At 44.7% G+C, this 20,794-nt stretch overlaps 1 protein-coding gene across 1 annotated transcript in view; it reads right to left on the bottom strand.

Moving 5' to 3' along the window:
• Positions 1-18,507, bottom strand: part of TRAF4 (TNF receptor associated factor 4) — a 54,342-nt gene extending 35,835 nt beyond the window's left edge. Inside the window, exon 1 of the mRNA XM_066599559.1 lies at positions 18,137-18,507. Within this exon, the coding sequence (XP_066455656.1) occupies positions 18,137-18,279 (143 nt within the window). The 5' untranslated portion in view covers positions 18,280-18,507. The remainder of the gene's footprint in view (positions 1-18,136) is intronic.
• Positions 18,508-20,794: the final 2,287 nt, after the last annotated feature.

Below are 20,794 nucleotides of genomic sequence, written 5' to 3'. Positions count from 1 at the left end.
GTGTGCACGGAAACAAATGGTGTGTATCTGCTATTAGTGCGAGTTTCAATGATACCGGCCCTTTGACCTCTGCAGAGACACAGAAGGAGGCAACATATTGCAAGAGCACAGACCTTCAAGATCTGGCAGGGAAATTAACATGATACTGAGGATCACTTTACAAGTCCCCTGATGGCTTCACTCTGGGGAGGCTGAACTTGAGCTACAGATTGTGCTTGCATTAAACAGCAGACGATACCAACACCAAATATTGCTATATACAGATAAAATATTTGGTTCTACATCATTTACCAAACTGCAACGTTAATTAATGCAAATGCAATAAAATCAAATTGTGTAAAAAAATAGCAATTTGTGCGTTTAATGAAAAAAAAAAAAAAAAAAGTCCTTTGTTTGAGCATAGGCTTTCAGAACAAAGCCTAGGTCTGCTTCCTCACACCTACTCCTAGCACACAGATGTCAGCATAGCTACACCATCTGTTGCTAGGCAGAATGCGCTCACGGCGAGGAACTGCAACCTATGCAAAACTGACAAGCTATTAGCATACCTTGTGAGTTTGTTTTTCTGCAATTAACCTGAATCCATCGTTCTTCACTATATGCTGTTTTTATACGGGGTTCTTATTTTAGTGCGGTTCAGCAAAGAAGAAAATGTTAGCACAAAAGTACATGAGGTTAAGCAGATTAGCATTTTTCCCCCATAAATGCAGGTAGATACAATATAGACTCAGCAGGACTTTCCATTCATAATAACAGATGGTATCGTGTGGTGGAAATAAAACGTACAGCAGCCATAATGCGCGGCCCAACAAAGGAAATAGTTTCATAACAAAAAGAGTGGCTGGTTAGGCTGCTCTCACATCGGCGGCGGGGGTTCCGGTTTACATTGGGAGAGCAGGACAGTGGAATCCCCTAGCCAACAGATCTTATGACGGAACTGAAACAGTTCCGAACGGGCTCCATTGACTATAATGGGGTCCATTCGGGTTCCGTTGGCTCGCGGCCAGCAAATTCCAGCATGTTGCGAATTTCCGCGATTCTCCGCGGTGAGTCTGTCAGATAGGCTCACGGCGGAGATCTGTCTACCAACACCTGCTCCCGGGCGGCGGCTCCCGCAGCGGCCGTGAACAGGCAGCCTTAGGCTGGAATCCGACCCTGTGCCTGACTGACGTCCGCGCATACCTGTCATTAGGTCTCCTCTTCTGTATTGCGGATGTTCTGCACAGCTTACTATCGGACATGCACAGTACAGATTTTTTTTTCTAAACCCCTGCTTTCCCAGCGTCTTCTTCTAGCGATGACATGGAATCCGCGACCATTCCACAATGTCAATAGCGGATGGGCAACAGGTCGGACGGCTTCCATTGACTTCAATGGAAGCCATCTGCGCGGAATCCGCTCAAAAATAGAGCATGCTACAATTTTTTCTCCGCGAGTGGGAAAAAAAAACCAAAAAAACCCCCACGCAATTGATTTCCACTCATGTGCAGGAAAAAGCACTATTCCATAGCATGCTATGGAAATTAATATGCGGCAGAACCCGAAGGAGGATGCCCGCTCTTGACTCCGCAATTCAAATTCGGCCGCGTGCAGCCGTCCATAAGGCCTCACGTCCACATTGGTAAAACACTGCAAATCTCCCCGCAGCATTTTACCGCTGTTTGTAAATATCGGGCCTTTCGGCAGAGACTCAGCAGAGACCACGTATGGTTTCGGGTGTACTGCGCATGCCTGCGTATTTTTTAAATTCCCCATTCTGTTTCCTAGAGCTGTTGCGTATGAAAGCGCCACCCATATACAATGCATTCCGTATGGATAGCATGGCATGTGCTTCCTATACAAATATATAGGGCTCACGCTGCATGGAAAGCAGAGAAATACAGCATGCCGCCATCTATTTCTCGTGCGTATGTACATGCAGTGTCTGCATACACATGTGCAAGGATCAATGAAAGTCCATATATGAGTAGATTTTCCGTATTTGCCTTATGCAAAGACATGAGATCCTGCAGACACTGCCGTGTCTTTCATAAAGACATATATCCTCCCTCGCTTACAAGAAACAACAGGGATGAAGTACGGAAAATATCAGACTGCAGTGAAAAAAGATAAGATGACTTCTAAAGTTACGATGAGGTGGGAATAAAGAAACCATGAAGTCCTCAACAAAATAAGACGGTGAGGTACAGCCATGGTTTCTGTGAGAACATGAAGTGGTTTCTTCTGGATATTCCTATGTGTATCAGCGTCAAGTTCCTTGCAGATATTAGGGCAGGTACAAGCAGGTCTCTTCTATGCGCCTCACGTTTTCATCCAACACTTGAGGCTTCCACAAGACAGGGCCTGCTCCCCACGCTTGATGCACACGGCCAGAGAATAGAGGAGGAGGGCTTCAGAGACGTGCCGTGGGGGATTAATAGGAATCAAGGCTAGGCAGTTTTCCCTATAGGCCATGGTGTCATTTGACTGGTGAGGCTGGTTATCTTCACATGGCGTTCCTCGCTTCTCAACCTTCTCCAAACAAGCGGTTTCTTTCCAGTAAAATAGCTACCTTTGTCTGCTCCCCTGAGATGATCCTATATGTTGGGGAATATAAATGGCCCTGCTGTGTAATCAGAGCAAAATTACGCCATAATTTACCTTCTGGATGGCAAATTCATCAGCGGCAAATTGAATAAAATAAAAGTGCCTATACACATTAGACCAAAAGTTAATGAAAACGGATGAGTTCAACCGTAATGAAAATGATTGCTTCAGCGCACCCATAACAGTCCATAACCGTATGTTAAAAGTTGGCGGTGTTTGAAATTAGATAAATACAAACATAATATGTACTAGATGGACTAGATATACCAGTATATCTTTTTTTCAGCTTATTACCCCCCTCCGTTTATCCATAGCAAGGCAAAAAAAAACCAATGAGGTAGAAGCCAATTTTCCTCAATTAAGGGGGAAAAAAAAAACTTTTCCAAGTCTGACCACCAGAATAATCCCCGGGTCACCGGCCCTTCTGAGGTAATTAGTGACTATAACATGTAATATTGTGTTGCTCAAGAAAGGCGTCCAGGCCCCTCTTACTATTTTAGTGAGTTTCCCATCACTACGCCCTCAGGGAGAGAGTTCTATAGTTTCACTGCTCTTAGGCTGGGTTCACACTGGGCGGATTCCGGGCGGAAATCTCGCGGTTTGGCCACAGCGAAAAACCGTGAGATTTACGCTGGGAAACCGCTGCTTTAAAAACCGCGGCACTTAGTTGGCCGCAGGCTTTTCCATTGCTCCCATAGAGGAAAGCGTGGCCGCAGCAGAAGGGAAAAAAAAAAAATGAACATGCTGTGGCCAGCGAATCCACACCGCAGCGCCGGCTTCTGCCGCGACGGATTCGCCATCCCGTGTGGACGAGATTTCTGAGAAATCTCATTCACATGGCTGGCTAATCCCGGGATTAGCGTCCGCAGACGGACTTGCCGCTACGTTCCGCGCACATTAGCGACACGTGAAACTATCACGTCTAAATAGAACCAATGGTCATACGTAGGAATTTTAGAACACTCGCACCTGCAAAAGATAGCACACGCGTGTGCAAAGACGTGTCCTATTTTTGTTGCATGCTTTCCATAGGCTCCACAGCACGCACCTTGGATCGTGTGAACTTTAGTAGCTTTAAGTAGCCCATTCACGCGACCTTTTACAGCACTGTAGCTGCGATCTTTTCACATCGCTAATGCGGGCGGAACACGCTCGTGTGAACGAGCCCTAAAAGAGGGGACTTGGGGACTTGTTAATTGTATAGAGCTAACTTATTCCGCAGCGCTTTCAGGTAAAACTGAGTAGTCATTTTACCGACCTCAGGCGGCTACCTGAACCATGCACAACCTTCAGGTAGTGAGCAAGAGCTTAGGACTGCATACTACTGCCTTAATGCCCTGCACCACACGTGGCCCCAAATCTACGTCGGTAAAGAAACCTTCTTTCCTCTAGATGTAGAGGGCGCTCTCTTGTTACAGTCCTGGGTATAAATAGATGATGGGAGATCTCTGTACTGACCCCTCATATATTTACACAGTAATTAGGTCGCCCCTCAGCCGCCTTTTTTCTAAAGTGAATAACCCCAAAATTATCCCTTAAAGCTCGTTCATCCACCGCCCGGTGTCACTGAATATGTATGGCCAGTTTGAACGACTTTAATGACCAAAATTCGCATTAAAGTCTGTGGGTGCGTAAAATAATGCAGTGAATACGCATTAGTATTTGCGTTCACTGCGGATTTTGGGGTTTTTTTTTTTGCACATCCAGATTTCTGTGACTTGTGACAAAACCGACATCACTTGGGCCTTCTTGCATTTTTTTTTTTGCAATGAGCCACATTAATCATGGTCATGCAATAAGTAGAGACGTAAGCCACAATAGAGCTTGTACACTCTAAAACTGAATTTGGGAGAGGACAAAGGTTTGCAAGGATTATCACCCAGCTTTCCTAGACCCCTGAACTGCAAACCCGTTATTGGTGATGCGTTGCTACACAGTAGGCATATTTTGGGCCTATCTTTTTATGGACCCTTCAAATACCATTTTTGTAGAAATGTTGTACATCAATGGAAAACACTCACTTTTGTATCTACACAAGTGTGAACCGATATGGCATGTATTGCGCTGAGCCAGCAGAATACAATACTCCCACCCTGATGCACAATGTCAGACAACTGCACGGAAATGCATTAATCAGACTGACAAGTGTGCACGAGTGACATGAGGGTATTAGTGCACACGTGTGCAGGCAGCAATATGAGGAGCAGCTGCTAAATAAGCTTCCTCCCTCCATCCCTTGTATATATCCAACTCCTCCCCGCGTCACTCAGGGCGCAGCAGCAGCCATTGTGTGTCAGCCAAGTGGCACTTAATGAAGTCAGGGATTGAGAGGGGATGTTCATCAGGCCCTACACAAAGGTGGGGGAGGGATTGAATAAATGGTTCTGCAGCTCTTATCCCCAGCCCTCTGCTTATCCAATACCAAGAACACATCATTAGTATTAACCCTCGTTTAGGCAGCAAAATATTTCAAGAGCCAATGCAATCCGTAATATACAGCCGAGGGCGATAAAAAAAAAAAAATCCAGCGCAAACACAATGCTTCTAGAAATAATTGTCTTTGTTGCATCGTCTTTATGATTGCATGGGGACCAGAATTACAGCCGTGTGAAAACTTTGCAAGCAGCGATTGAAGAACTGCATGTTTACACCAAACTCATATCTTCATCTTGAAGGAAATTCCGGTATAGATTATTTCCGTAGGTTAAGAATGTTTTAATATTAAAAAAAAAAAATAATGCTTTTTCACACTGGGCGGATTCCGGCCGGAAATCTCGCAAAAATGTATAAAGAAAAAAAAAAAATTCTACCCACATATAGTTAAAGAAAATTACTGAGGCCTAAGGCAATGGCTTCAGGAAGGCGCACTTGGAAATGTAAGGTGCGATCCAACATATTTGATGCACGCAATTAAAGTCTTAAGGTGCCCAAACATCTTTATTAGACATCGGTTGAACGCTCATTCGTCCGACAGCTATTTTTCTTATACTCATAAACGCTGGGTTTGGCCGAGAGTTCATGTGTTCTTCATGGGGAAAAGTGGAGAAAAACACAGCCAGACAGCTCTGGCGGCAGCTTATCTCCAGAGGGGACAAAAGAATCAGCTGTCGAAATTCAATGTGCCCGATTCTTCTTTCACCGACTTCATCTGTCAGAGTAAAGTCAAGAGGCCCCCATAAAACTCCCTATTCTTACCATCAAAAATACTGGAACCCAGATAGAAGTGATTAAAATCCATTGCGACACAATGATCATGAACAGAAACCATGATGTTAGTGTGAACAGAGCCTTCCATATCAAATGATAGAATGAGGAATTATTTAGGGTTCATTACAAGCTATGGGCATTCCCTAGTGTCATCACAGGATAGACGGTCAACATTATACGATCAGCTTTTTTTGTGTATGAGAATTGGCTGTCTGTACACTTTCCTAACTTCTTTTAGTTTGCCGTTATGGGAGCAGGAAAGGGGAATGCCTGGGCCGAACAAATCCGTTTTAGGACGGAACCGAAGAGCACCGAATTGATCCAATTGGCTATAATGGGGTCTATTTGGTTTCCGCTCAGCTGTCCAGCATTTTACCAGATGAAAAAGTTCTGCACTCCGCACTTTTTCTTCCGGTATTTTGTATCGGATCTGCGACGAAGCCTAGGAGCGGAAGTTCCAGCGCAGATGTGAAAGCAGCCTAATTGGACATCTGAGCAAGAACCAAAAGTAGTATTTATTTACATATGTTAATATTTAGTGGGGCTCCTTTGGCCGTAATGACATAAAGACACTCTCCGTGGCATACTTTCTACTAATGTCTGATACACTTTAACTATTTCCCTCCATCCGTCCTGCAAAAATCTGTTGCGTTCTCTCAAAGTAGATGCATCTGTCCATCTACAAGGTGCAAGGAGCGTCATCATTGGACAGTTGAGCTGTGGAAGAACGTTCTATGGAGTGACGAATCGCATTACTAGATCTTTAAATCAGATGGGCTTAGTTGGGTGTGGAGGAGCCTGGGGAACATCTTTTTCCTGAGTGTGTTGTGCCAAAAGTTAAGTTCCAATATGGTCTGGGGATGGTTTACGTGGCATGGTCTTGGTCCTTTGGTTGTAGAGGCAACAACCATGAAATGAGATGTACCCTGACATTGTAGACAATAATGGGCTGCTGACAATGTGGCAATACTCTGGGAATGGTCAGCAATACTTCCATCAAGACAACGCTCCTCGTCACAAATCCAATACTGTTTTATATTGGTTTGAGGATATGGATATTCCACGATTGGACCCTGTTGAGTCCTGACTTGAACCCTACTGAACATCTCTGGGATGAACTGGAATGTCGGGTCAGGAATTCTGAACACCGTCCATCTTCTTTGAGAGAACTCACCAGACAGAAATACTAGCTGAAGTGTTTCAGACATTAGTAGAAAGTATGCCATGGAGAGTATCCAAAGTCATTAGGACCAACAAAGTATTAAAACATAAATAAATACTACTTTGATCCTTGCTCAGGTGTCCAATTACTTCTGGTAAGATAGTATTAAACATGCATGCCAAATACGGCACATCTTCATGATGTACAACTGTAGGCTAGGTTTATACATTTCTTATCACAGTCAGGCTCTTTTACATGAGCGTATATCGGCCGCAGTTTTCACGGCCGACCGATATACGCTACGATCTGATACATTGGATTCCAATGTGTAAAAGTGCCCAGCCAGGCCAATATAGCGGCGGGCGCTTTCAAGCGGGGCTGAAAAGATAGTTCCAGACGGGGCCGAAAAGATAGTTCCAGGACTATCTTTCCGGCTGGAATTTGTCAGCCGCTGCATAGGCTCCTATGGGCGCCAATGACAGCATCTGGAGAAGAGAAGTGGGAGGGAGTTTAGCAGCGTGACTGCTAAACTCCCTCCCTCTTCTCTCCCCTCCCGTCAGGCTGTTTGCAATGGGAGGGGGCAGAGCTAAGCTTCGCCCTGTTACGCCCCTCCCATTGCTGGCTGCAACAAGGGGCAGGGAGGAGGTGGGTGATTAGCTCCACCCCCGTCCCACTCACTCCTATTGCTAACAGCCAGAGGGATGAAGAGAGGAGGTGAGCCGGTAAGGGGGAGGGAAGGGGTAGACACCACTCCCAACGGCATTGCGGCCTCGGTGTATATGCACCGGGGTCCGTGCCATCTGAACAGGCACACAAACATTAGATTTGCGCACCCGTTCACGCGTTTTTACGGTAATCGGTGGGCGCACGTAAAAACACCTACGGACGTGTGAAAGAGGCCTCAAAGCGCTACATTCTGCTAGGCTATTTAGAGCTAATAAATGCTTATTTGTTATTGTAGATTGGGAATTGTCCATCTTATTTACTCTTGGCAGGAAGAACCTGGAAACAGAAGCAAACAAATGAGGGGCATTAAAAAGCCTGGTTTAGACACAATGATTATCGTTGTGTGCTTTTTTACAGCACAAGGTGATCGCTCAAACGTTGAGTGATCACCTTGCACTCTTGAGCGAGGCCGCTTGTCTTCTGCATCCAGCTGTCCTCTGTTTGGAACACCCTGCTGTTATACAACCGAGCGCTCCGAGCGGGGGATGAAGAACACAGCTGGACAGCTGTGTTCTTCATACCCCGCCTGTCTTCAGGGAGCGGGATACAGCTGAAACAATAGTATCAGCTGTATCCCGCTGTGAGTTCCTGATAACTGATCGCTGATCTTTCAGCATGCTGAAAGATCAGCAATCAGCGACGGCTTAACGAAAACTGCACAATGTCAGTGCAGTTAGACACAACGATTATTGCTCAAAAGACGGCTTTGAACGATTTTTGAGCGAAAATCATTGTGTCTAAAAGGGCCTTAATAATCTATCAAATCTTCGGAGATGTCCTTCAACCGTGTATTAAGGCCCATTTACACACAACAATCAGCGCTCAAAATTTGTTCAAACGATGTATTTTGAGCGATACTCGTTGCGTGTAAATGCTGCCATTGTTAGTTTTTCAGCCAAACGATGATTTTTAATTCAGCATAAAAACAATTGTTCGATCGGCCAGCTGATAGCAGGGACAGCATGCTGTTATTCTCAGTGGGAACGCTGATAGCATTGTTTCCAGCCGCTGCCCCGTGGGAGAACAAAGGAGCTGTAAGCAGATAACAAACCACCCGCTGTTCTCTGCATACAGCAAAGGGAGCTTTATTTAAATGCAAATGAAGCTAATTAGCTACTAATAGGCATCAGTGCCCATTAGTAGCTATGCAAAATAATCGTTCCAAACTGTCATTCAAACTGAGCGAATTTTGAGTGATCATCTTTGCTTGTAAATGGGGCTTTATATATCTAGGAATATATGATCTATCAAACTATTCTGCATTCATCTGGGAGGAGGCATGGGTCATCTTAAAACCATTTGAACATGTGAACTTGAATATGTTAACCAAGGATGTACAATTATTCTGAAAAGCTAAAAAAAAAAGTCAAATGATACCTGGAGAGATAAATACATTTATCACTGTAGGCTTTAAAACCGATTAGTCGTAATGACCTCCTCCAGGGTGATCCCACAGATCCATAATATCTAGCTGAGATAATTAGAACCCGAAAAGGACTTTTAGTTTTGGAGAGGTGAACTGTGTTAGGGGAGGGCAGCAGCAGGTTCTACTAAGAACATAGAGGAGAATGCTTGTGAAGAACTGGCGAGTAATATGTGCAAATATTTGCCCAGGTTGAACGGTTTCACATAACTTAAACAGAACAAGGAGTAATAACAAGAACCTTCTCCAAGTACAGTAAGGGATACGTTTTGGAGAGCGGCGCGGCCTTTAATGACTCCACACAAATATATTACGGAAAAGTTTAAGGAACAATTCCCCATTGGCTTCTTTTAGCACCATACGCTCTCCTATACTAAGGCCCCCTTGACACGTTTCGAATTTAATGAGGATTTGAACCCGCGCCAAATTTGTCACAAAATCCTCTCACAATCTGCCTCCAGTGCAACTGAATGGGGTTCAGCCTGGACTTGTTCATTCTTCTCATGAATTGCGCCCCATTGAATGCAACTAATGCTCATGCAGATCCGTGGACCCATCTACTGCACATATGTGGCAGAAATCCAAGTGGCCTTGGACCCTCTTGCAAAAACACAAAGCATTGGGCATAGGCTAATGTGTGCCATGTGAACATACACTAAAGCGGGGGATAGCAGGGAGGAACAGGAGCTCCCTCCCTCCCCCCCCCCCCCCCCCCCCCGCTCACCCCCGGCGCCCCCCAAATCTTTTCGCTCGATTAGGCAGTTACTCGAAAAAAAGCGATGCTCGATCGAGTAATTGCTCTAAACGAGCACGTTTGCTCATCTCGATTTCTGACCTCGGTCCCAGGCCTCTCACTAGCAAAGCCAGACTCCTAGCAAATACCCTGAAACAGCTGTCTGTGCATGGAGTCTGGCTTTGCTTTCAATTCCCAGTCATTGTTACAAGGCTTGTATAAAGACTCTGACTTTGGCTTGAAGGAATGCTGCCTTCCAATAGGCGGCACTATGGAGGTTTTCTTCCATCTCCCTTATTTACTTAGAAGCATCCTGACACTACATGCAGCCCTTTTTAGTTGTATAACAAGAAATTGATATTTCTGCAATTTCCAAATGTATTTCTGTAGGCTCAGCAAAGGGATAGTGTGGGTGGCAAACAAGCCACTAAATATTTATCATCTCTGTTCTCTGTTTTATTAATAATCCCATGCAGAGTGAGGAATGCGAGGCATCTCTGAAAGGACCGACGCTTACATTTTTTGATGAAGAATTCCATGTTGTTAATAGTCAGTGTGTCCCATTATGTTCAACTAATTGACAGATTCAGGAAAATAGCTGTGACCACTCTTGGTTGCTAGTGGCTACTAAATGGTTGTTAGTGCAAAAACCTTCCTGTAAGATGCAAAACCTTATAAAAGTTCAAGTAAAAGAGCTGAAACACTGCCGGGTTGTATAAGGCATCTTTATTGGGACTGTAGTGATGCCTTTCACCTCAAGTTGCAAAATTATTCAACCCCCCCCATTGCAAATTATGCGTATTTACAAAATTTACAACCTTTCAAAATTTGCAAAAAACCCCCAAACAATCATACGAGAACAATTTAAATAGTTCAACACAACTAATCTAAAAAGTGGTTTCTCCAACTTCAACACAAAATGCCACTCGGAATTATTCAACCCCCTGAATAGAATCCCACACATTTGCAAATCCCTTAGGAGCAATGTCCGCAGGCAAAAATCGAATTAGTGAATCCGTGTGGGTGTCCCAATTGCGTGATCCATGCCCATTGGGAATCATTGGACAACTGCAGGTAATTAAATACCTGCGGATGTCATTTTTCCCTGCCGCGCAGATCGAACGTGTGGGAAAGCACCCGCAGCATGCTCCATTTCCTGCAGGGATGGCTCCCGCAGCTTCCATTGAAGCCGTCCGGTCCCGCGTCACCCCCACAGCTGTGACTGTCCGTGCCGCGGGACAGCAGGAATTAAAAAAAAAAAGTGTGCACGGCCCATGCACGCGGTATGCTGTCCACGTGCCGAGCACATCCGCCGGCCAGAAAAAAAAGAAGATCCGGCCGCGACAAAGAGGAACGCGCAGCATCCTGACAGGTTAGTATAATCTATTTTATGGCCTCATGTCTGCGGGAAAGGAGGGACCAGCTGCGGGATTCTGCATGGGGAATCGGTGCAAGCCCGAATTTCCCTGTGGACTCGGCCTAAGGGTATATTCAGAAACCTCTGCAACAAATCTGCCATACCCTAAGCATTTATATGATCATCTACAGTCAACATATCACATTCCGTATGAATGTATGTACTGTATATACAATTGTATGTGCACTTGTGTTTATTGATGCACTGAAATACATCAAAGGTACAGATATAGCAATTCTTAACATGACTTATGCATTGTGATAACTCATTGTACAGCATTGCAGTACACAGTAGTCAAAATGATCAGAATATGTTATATGTCAAGTTAATGTTTGCCACATCTGTATACAGTACAGAAAGTTTGTGTAACGGAATATGAATATATCCATTGATCAGAGCGGTCTCGCCAGCTACTGATCCTAACCACTTGACATCAGTAATTACTGAATCTCAGCATGTTTAGCAAGTAAACAGTTTACTATAGAACTATTTACCTGCCAGTAGCACAATACCTCATTGTAAAGTGATTAAAGGGATTCCATATGCTGAGAAGCTACCCTAGACAAAAGTACATTCTAGTATAGGAATTCAGTCCCTGAGCGCTGATCTCCGAGGATGTAGGGAGGGTCAGGAATTGCTTCTTTACATACATTCATCTATATGGATAGGATAAATGCATTTATGCAATGAACATACACTACTTTTGTCCACAAGCAAACTCACCTCTGTAGCCAGCCACTGCCCCGACATCAAAACTTGAGGGCAACATTTTAATGCAGTCCATATTGATCTGACCATAGACTTTAAGAAAAAGGTTATCCAGGTGCAAGTCAGCTCCTTCACATGGGCAACACTGCATCGCCGTGAGAAAATTGCAGCGATATCGCATCGCTTGTCCGTGAGATATCGCTGCGTCTTCTCACAGCAATACAGCGATTTTGTAGCACCACATGCGAGGATTTTCGAAGAGGCGGGGGTTGAAATATAAGCCCTGCCCTGAAAATAAGCCCTAACTGCAGAGAAAAAAAAAAAAAAGGAGTATATTTCAGCTAGAAGGGCTGCAGCTTTCTCCCAGTCCTTGGCACTGGTCTTCATCTCTTATGGCTGGGGATTGAAGACTCCCTGCCTCCTGGAAGTGCTGGCTGTGATTGGCTGATGCTTAGCCAATCACAGAGCCAGTGCTCGATGAATGGCTGTAATTGCTTCATCAAGCGCTAGCTGTGACTGGCTAAGTGTCAGCCACACAGAGGCAGCACTTCCAGGAGGCAGGGATTTTTCAATCCCCGGCCAGAAGAGATGAAGGAGAATAGTGCCAGGGACCTAGGGAGAAGATTAGGGCTTTGACAGTAGGATTTCCTACAGTCCAAGTTGTCTCGCACCGCACAAAAACCGCATTTTTGTGCTATGCGATGCAACAGAGAGGAAGGCTCCATAGGGAGACATGGGCTACAAAACCTCACGAGTTGCGTGCATATCGTGGGATCTGCAAGGTTTTTGTGTTGGGATGTCGCAGGCTACAGAACATGTGGGCTTCACATACATACGATTTGTAGCATTGTAACAATGCGATAAAATCATGCGACTTTGTCGCCCATGTGGAGGCCTTACAGAAAGAGCATGGTGTTCACCTCTTGTAGAGTAAAGATATATATTCACATGTAACATATTTGCCGTAGGCAAGCCTAATTAGTTCAAAGGGTCTGCAGCAGATATCCAAGACTGACACAGATCAGCCATAGATGCACCACAGATCCACAAAGGGATTAGCCCCATTTCCATCACTGAGGTTAGTCCTTGGCTTTTTTAAACGGAATCCATGGCAAATAAGTACATCTTTGCCCTCTTTTTTAAATCAATGTGATTTTGGAAATGAAGATTTTTTGTAATTGATTTTCATAAAAAATGTGTGATTGTTTGGTTTCTAAGCCTGCATTCAGTGGAGTTGGATTTGTGGAGTTGGAGTTAGACTGCCTGAACACAGGAGTTGCGGTATCCCGTGCCGGATCTCCGCCGCGGGAGCCTGCAGACAGGCTGACCACGGAGAATCGTGGCAATTCTCAGCATGCTGTGAATTGCTGGACGTGAGTGGAGAATCGCTATGATTCTGCGCTCGTGGAAAGCGCAGCCCCCCTGTCCACAGCAAAGCTATGGAAAGCGCACATTGCGTTTCCCGCGGCCGGATTATCGCTGCGGGGAACGCAGTGCAAAAACGCCCGTGTACAGGCAGCCTTAGAGTTCCATTTTGGTGGAGTCCAATGAAATGTACTGACTCCAGTTTATAAACATTATATATTAATGTGGTAAAATTAATTAAATGAAGAATTTGCTGCATATTTCCTTTCATAGGAATTTTTGTTACCATTTTCAATACAGTAAATTTATCAATTTAAGAACATAAGTTACATATGAAGGAGTTGGAGTCTGGGAAAACTGAGCAGTCAGAGGTTTGGCTTACCAACTCGACAACCCTGCTTGCATTGTTTTCCACGGTTCTGCAGGCTGGAGGATTGAATTCTTAGCATATTCTGTTAGAGGTAGCTGACAGCTCCTTCCCTAGCCTGCTCCCCTGTTGTGAAGGTGCATTCACTGCTTTTCCACTGAACTATTCTATTACAGAGGGTTGTATGAGGGTTTCAGGGGATGGTGGAGGAGATCAGGAAGATATAGAGCAGAGAATGCTACTATTACAGAGTGCTGTAATTCACTGGAGGCGAATTTTCTGCTTCTAACAGTAGTGAAGGGAAACAGGACAAGCAGCTACTCATAGAGAGGATGAGCTGTGTAGTACTGAGTGGGCGTGGTTATGCTACACAGCCTCTGAATGTAGCAGAGCTTGCAAACCAAGTATGAGGCTTTATAAATGTAAGATAGGGAAAACATTAAAAAAAAATGATTAGTGCATTTTTTTTACTGCAGGGATTTAAGATGTGTATATTGATTTTTCATGCATAAGGTCTCCTGTCCACGGGCGATATTTCACTGCACGCAGGTAACACAATGAACGCTTTCCATAGGATAACTATGGAAAGCACAGCCTGATGTACATAAGCGGAAAATCGCCACGATGAACCTATCATTAAGATAGGTTCAACACTAAAAATCACGGTGACTAGTGCTCCCCTGCGGCCGCCCCCACGGCAGTATATCGCAACGCCTGTGGACAGCCGGCCTAAAGGTTTCCATAGCCTTTAACCCCCCCATCGTAGATTTAAATCTACCCAGAAAAAGGCCAATGCATGTGAACAGGGTTTCAGAAAAACATTCACTTGCACTGAAAATGATTGGCATCGGACTTTACATTGATTTCATAGAGCAATCGGTGCTAAAATGCATGTCAAATCCAGAAATTGTAAACACACCTTAATGGTGAAAAAGTCAGCAGCAAAAGGCATGCTAATACAAGCAGTTTTAACCCATTTCCCCTTTGGACACAACATGCTTTGTCCCCAATCATGAATTTACTATATACAGATGTAATTGTTCTTTTCAGGATATCAAAGGAAAGGACGCAGAATAGAAGTCAAACTTTCTAATGTCATTTAGAAGGTTTCTGAAAACGCTCATTTCCTGATTTTAAAGGATTACACACTAGAAAACTACTTCTCAGAGTCTTAAAGAGCTGAGATCAGGAGCTGAACCAAAGCATGAAAGTGTTCTCCGCCTCCGCATGAGGTGTATATCTGGGGGGCATATGGGTGGATCCGGGGGTGGCATTAGAGAAGATTATAGTGTTACTCACTCATAGCATGCCTGCAACTTTACAAGATCAATACGCTGGAGGCTCCAAATCCATCATTACATATATGGACCCTGTAAATCCCACCACTAATGAATGGCTGTGTATAGGAGGGGTATCTCCCACCCATCCTCCAGTCTGACCATTGCTATATTCTAAGCCCAACCTTACAGACCAGCAGCAGATGACTCTTAATACTAATGACTCATTGCATGTAGCCACATGTTTACTTTCAGAGCTACATGAGGGTATGTCCAGACAAAGTGGGTCCACTGCGAATTCTCAGCATACTTGCAGTGGACCCATACTTTTCCTTCCTGTTATGTAATATGTCTTTGGACCAGTGCTTACTAACTACAGCATAGCCCGATGCAAGAATCTAGGTCAGCTATGAATATTATGATGGAAACCAATGTACTCATCAGCAATTACAAAACACTAGTGTACACATTAACTCATTATATGCTGCTGCCTTTGTCAATGAGAGACATTACATAATAATAATATTTACTCATATGGCAACATATTACGCAGCGTTTACAAAACAGGGGAGAACAGATACAAAGAATGTTACAGAACGTTAATGCAAATTAAAGGGGTATTCCACTTTTAGTATATAGGGTTAGATTCCAGGCATGGCTGTCAGATAAGTTAAAATTCAGCCTGGGAGTGATTGTGTTCGTACTGACTGCTATAAGGAAGCATCACCAGGATAGAGATCAGTGAAGTATATCCTTATAGCAGGCTGTATGTAGAAGCATTCACACCCCTCTGCTGTTTATAACCTTGGTCTTCCAGATTAGCTCTCCTGACATTTCCACTGGAAGGCCACTTTCAGATGAGCATATTTTAGCTCTGTATTTGGTCCGTCTTTTGCAGACAGTAATACAGAATGTGAATCTATGTATTTATTCACATGGACCTATTTTTTAATAGCCATTTTTTAAAAAAAAACACAGCTTGACCTATTTCTTGCATTTTTGCTTCGTGTTGCTATTCTTTTCTACGGGACTAATACGTATCAGTAGAAAATAAACTATATGGAGACAAAAGCAGATCAAATCCTGCAATATTGCAATGCCATCTATTCTATAACATGTCTAATACAGATCCATATTACGGACATGATACAATGTTTGTTTGAAACTGGCATAAAGTTTTGGCACATTTTCAATGGCTTCATGCAATGAATATGCTTTTAAGTAGTGATTATTAAATACATAGATTTACCTGATTATAATACTGCGCATCTCCCCCGAACCATTAATGAACACTGGAGAACTGACTCTTTAACAAGCCGTATACTAGTAGGCTGCAAATCAATGTGTGCCCATCTTTATACCCTACATGCCATACTTGCCCATTGTATCACAAAGCATAACATATATATTACCATAAGGAATGACAAGAGCTTGCAATCAAAGCCGATTACGAAAATGAATAAGAGGAATCCCACTGACTACGATGTAAGCCAACGTGTTGGTGCATCTGTATGTAGTGAGCGCCCGGGGGATAGCTCTGGCACCACAGACCAAGGATTTTGGCAGTTTTACAAGCAGCAGAAGAGCCGAGGACACTGTAAATCCTCCTGACTGTAAGAGGCAGCAGGGATCTGAACAAAGGATTAAGGTGAAGGGCAAAAGAGCCCCTTGTTCTGCACATCATTCACCTATTCCCAACACATTGATGTGCATTTCCTAGGCTTCCCATCACAGCACAACACATGCACTTGTTTTTGTTGACAATCAGCAACAATGTAACACAATGAGCTTCCTGCTGCTCCATTCACTTCATTGCAACTAGAACCAGTACAACAGCCTCCGATCCTGAGGGTTGGGATGGGTTTACTGAATAAAGAATACAAGACCAGCAGGTGGAATCTGCCCCTAGGCAAAACGATTATTGATTACCATAATTGATAGTCTACGGTAATCATGTGACCAGTTCTACCGTTGCCTCAATTGCAGAACAAAAGTTTTCTTGCTGCTTAGCGATTAATGCTACCACTATAGTGTTTAAGAAGTAAGGCGCAAGAAATTTTAGCAATGGTGGGAAAGACCCCCTTGGAAAGTCACTCCTATCATATCCAGTATCCGTACTCTCTGCAGATGATCGCCACATAACAATTGACATACATACAAGGTGCAGTGAAAAGGACTTATCCAGCGCTATATCTTAGTACTGGTGTCCTATATTGAAATAACAATAGTGCACTTGAATAGGAAGGCATGGATGCTCTACATGATGGGATGGCACACAGGCCCCTGGGGGCCCCGGAACATGGATTTCAACTTTGTGTTATGGCCCCTGTAAGAGACAGAGAGTAAAACCCAACTGTAAAGTTGAAGAGTAGCATGTGAGAAGCAGAAATTCGCTTGGTGTCCCGAGAATCGCTGCAATGACTGAAGTAGGGAAAGCGTTCTTGAAGTGGCCTCCTTCTGCTACAATAGGGGCAGACCTTCCAGGAAGTCTGCAAGAGATTCAGGTACCGATCCAGGTTGAGAGCCCCTGGAATGAGCACAGATCCATCGATGGCTCCATGCATGTATCGTGGCAGAAGGAGGCCACTTCAAGTACGCTTCCCTTCAGTCATAGCAGCGGTCGCACGGGATTTAGAGAGATGCGGAAAGCGGATTTCTGCTCCTCACATGCTACGCCTCAACTTTGCAATTGGGTTTTACTCTATCTCCTAAAGAGGTCACAACACAAAACTGAAATCCATGTTCCGGGAGCCTGTGACCCATCCCATTGTCTAGTGCTTCCATGCCTTCCTAGTCAAGTACACTATTGTTACTTCAATATAGGACACTAGTATTCAGATATAACGCCGGATCGGTCCTTTGGGCGTCACGCTGTATAATATTTTTGATCAGAACGATTTCTATAAATTGCATGCAAACTACAAGTTGCAACAATTCACACTCCGGCGTTCATTGTTGCTCGCACTGGATAGATCATTGTTCCACCTACCGCCAGCATGCCCAATAAATACCAGGCTAAGTATGAAAGGGACAGCCTGTGAGATTAGATCAGTATGAAAGGCACAGGCCAAGCAAAGATATAGCAGCAGGGCATAATAAAGGGCAGATTGGCACAGGTTAGAACGACTTGTCACCACAATAGCAGTCCCTCCCCCTCCTGCCTACCTGAGGAACTCTTGCAGGCAGGTGTCACAGAAGCGATGCCCACAGGTGGACACTTGCACAGGTTCTCTCATTGCCTTGCCACATAGTGGGCACTGAAACTTGCGCCTGAGCTTCTCCAGGAACTTGTAATCAAAGCCTGGCATCTTGTAAGAGCAAGAACACAATGATCACAGGAGAGGAGGGAGGCGGCTGGCACGTCCAAGGTCGCCTGTGTCACTAGCCAGCTCCCCCTATAACTAGGGGCATAAAGTAGATGGCACCTCCAGGACCAGAGCGCAGGGCATCCAGGCAGCAGCAGTAGAGCAGGGGGCAGGGCCGGGTGTTCTCTCCCAGACACGGCTCTCCTTCCAGCTGTCTCTCCAGCACTTGCTCTGTCTGCTCCAGCTCAGCTGCTCAAGGTACATGCAGCCCTGCCCGCCCCTCCGCACGGTACAGGGAGGAGACTGAGCGCTCACACCGTCCTGCGCCGGCAGGTGGCGCTGCAGAGTCCCCAACACACAGAGCAGCCGATGAGCCTGCTAGAAGTGGCACTACAACTCCCAGCCTTCTGCTAAAAATTACATTTGCTGGCACACTCATCCTTGCTTTAGTTACCCAGATCTACCAAGAGTCCCTCATTAAGAGGTATAGTCCTTATTTTGTTATCTAATTTGCACTGACCTAATTGTGTCTGATTTTATTTTGAATTTTTTTTAATCTTCCCATCAAAATAGTTGTGTGGGCGCTTGTTTATTGCGGGAAATCCTGTAGTTTTTTTGTACCATTTTGGAGTGCATGCGACTTTTTGATCGCTTTTCATTAAATTTCTTCTAAGGCTGGGTTCACACATGGCATATTTGCCGCTGCAAGTCCGCCTAAGGCCGCTAATCCCGCGATTGGCTAGCCATGTGGATGAGATTTGTCAAAAATCTCGTCCACACGGGGCGGACAATCCATCGCGGCATAAACCGTTGCGGATTCACGAAACGTAGCAGGTCAATTTGGTTTTTTTTCCCCGTTGCTGCCTCGTTCCTCTCTATGGGAAAGCTGTCCGCAATGGAAAAGCATGTAGCAAAGCCGCTCCAAAACCCGTGGCTAAGTGCCGTGGGTTTTGAAGCTGCACTTATCCCATGGAAATCTTGCGGTTTTTCGCAGCGGCAAAAGCGCAAGATTTCCGCAGCAAATCCGCCTTTCGTGAACCCAGCATTACAATTCGGGTGACCAAAAAATGCAATTTGGTATTGTATTTTTTTCTGTCAACTTTAACTGCTACTTTGATAGATTAGACTTTTACAGATGCAGCGATACCAAATATGATTTTTTAATTATAAATATGGGAAAAGGTTGTTTTTTTTTTAACTTCGACTACCTTTTATTTTTTCTAATTTTTAATAACAGTTTTTTGTTTTTTTTACTAATTTCTAAAAATTTTTTTAGTACCCACAGGGGACTTGAACTTCTGGTCGTTTGAATGCAATGACATAGTATTACATTATACTGCCTTTTGATAGGCAGTCAATGAAGATGTGCCACAGGCATGGATGATAGGCAATCAGCCAGGGCCCATTGAAAACAATGGGCGGTGCAATGCGAGATCATGCACAAAATATAACATGGCGCAAACTGTTTCCCGCATCGCGGTGGCATGCAGGGAGACTGCTCCTGTGTATGACCCCATTCTTTTGTGCAAGATTTGTGCGTCTCACAATGCACAATTCTCGCATGGTTTTATCGCCCATGAAGCCTTTAACACGACTAAAACAAGAGTTTCTTCCTTGAGATGTCGATGAAACTACATTTTTGTGATTTCCTGCTTTGAGATGTTCCTGGACATTCGTGCTGGATGTTTCACCAGTAGTCCACCATCATATGTGTATCCCATCCTCCGCAGTCCTGTTCTTCCACGGTCACCAGTAGTCCACCATCATATGTGTATCCCATCGTCCGCAGTAGTGTTCTTCCACGGTCACCAGTAGTCCGCCATCATATGTGTATCCCATCGTCCGCAGTACTGTTCTTCCATGGTCACAAGTAGTCCGCCATCATATGTGCATCCCATCGTCTGCAGTCCTGTTCTTCCACGGTCACCAGTAGTCCGCCATCATATATGTATCCCATCCTCCGCAGTAGTGTTCTTCCACGGTCACCAGTAGTCCGCCATCATATGTGTATCCCATCGTCCGCAGTACTGTTCTTCCATGGTCACCAGTAGTCCGCCATCATATGTGCATCCCATCGTCTGCAGTCCTGTTCTTCCACGGTCACCAGTAGTCCGCCATCATATGTGTATCCCATCATCCGCAGTCCGGTTCTTCCACGGTCACCAGTAGTCGGCCATCATATGTGTTTTCCATCCTCCGCAGTCCTGTTCTTCCACGGTCACCAGTAGTCGGCCATCATATGTGTTTTTCATCCTCCGCAGTCCTGTTCTTCCACGGTCACCAGTAGTCCGCCATCATATATGTATCCCATCCTCCGCAGTAGTGTTCTTCCACGGTCACCAGTAGTCCGCCATCATATGTGCATCCCATCGTCTGCAGTCCTGTTCTTCCACGGTCACCAGTAGTCCGCCATCATATGTGTATCCCATCGTCTGCAGTCCTGTTCTTCCACGGTCACCAGTAGTCCGCCATCATATGTGTATCCCATCATCCGCAGTCCGGTTCTTCCACGGTCACC

Source organism: Eleutherodactylus coqui, chromosome 4, assembly GCF_035609145.1.
Source record: "Eleutherodactylus coqui strain aEleCoq1 chromosome 4, aEleCoq1.hap1, whole genome shotgun sequence".
NCBI lineage: Eukaryota > Metazoa > Chordata > Amphibia > Anura > Eleutherodactylidae > Eleutherodactylus > Eleutherodactylus coqui.
This window is presented reverse-complemented; position numbering and strand designations above follow the sequence as displayed.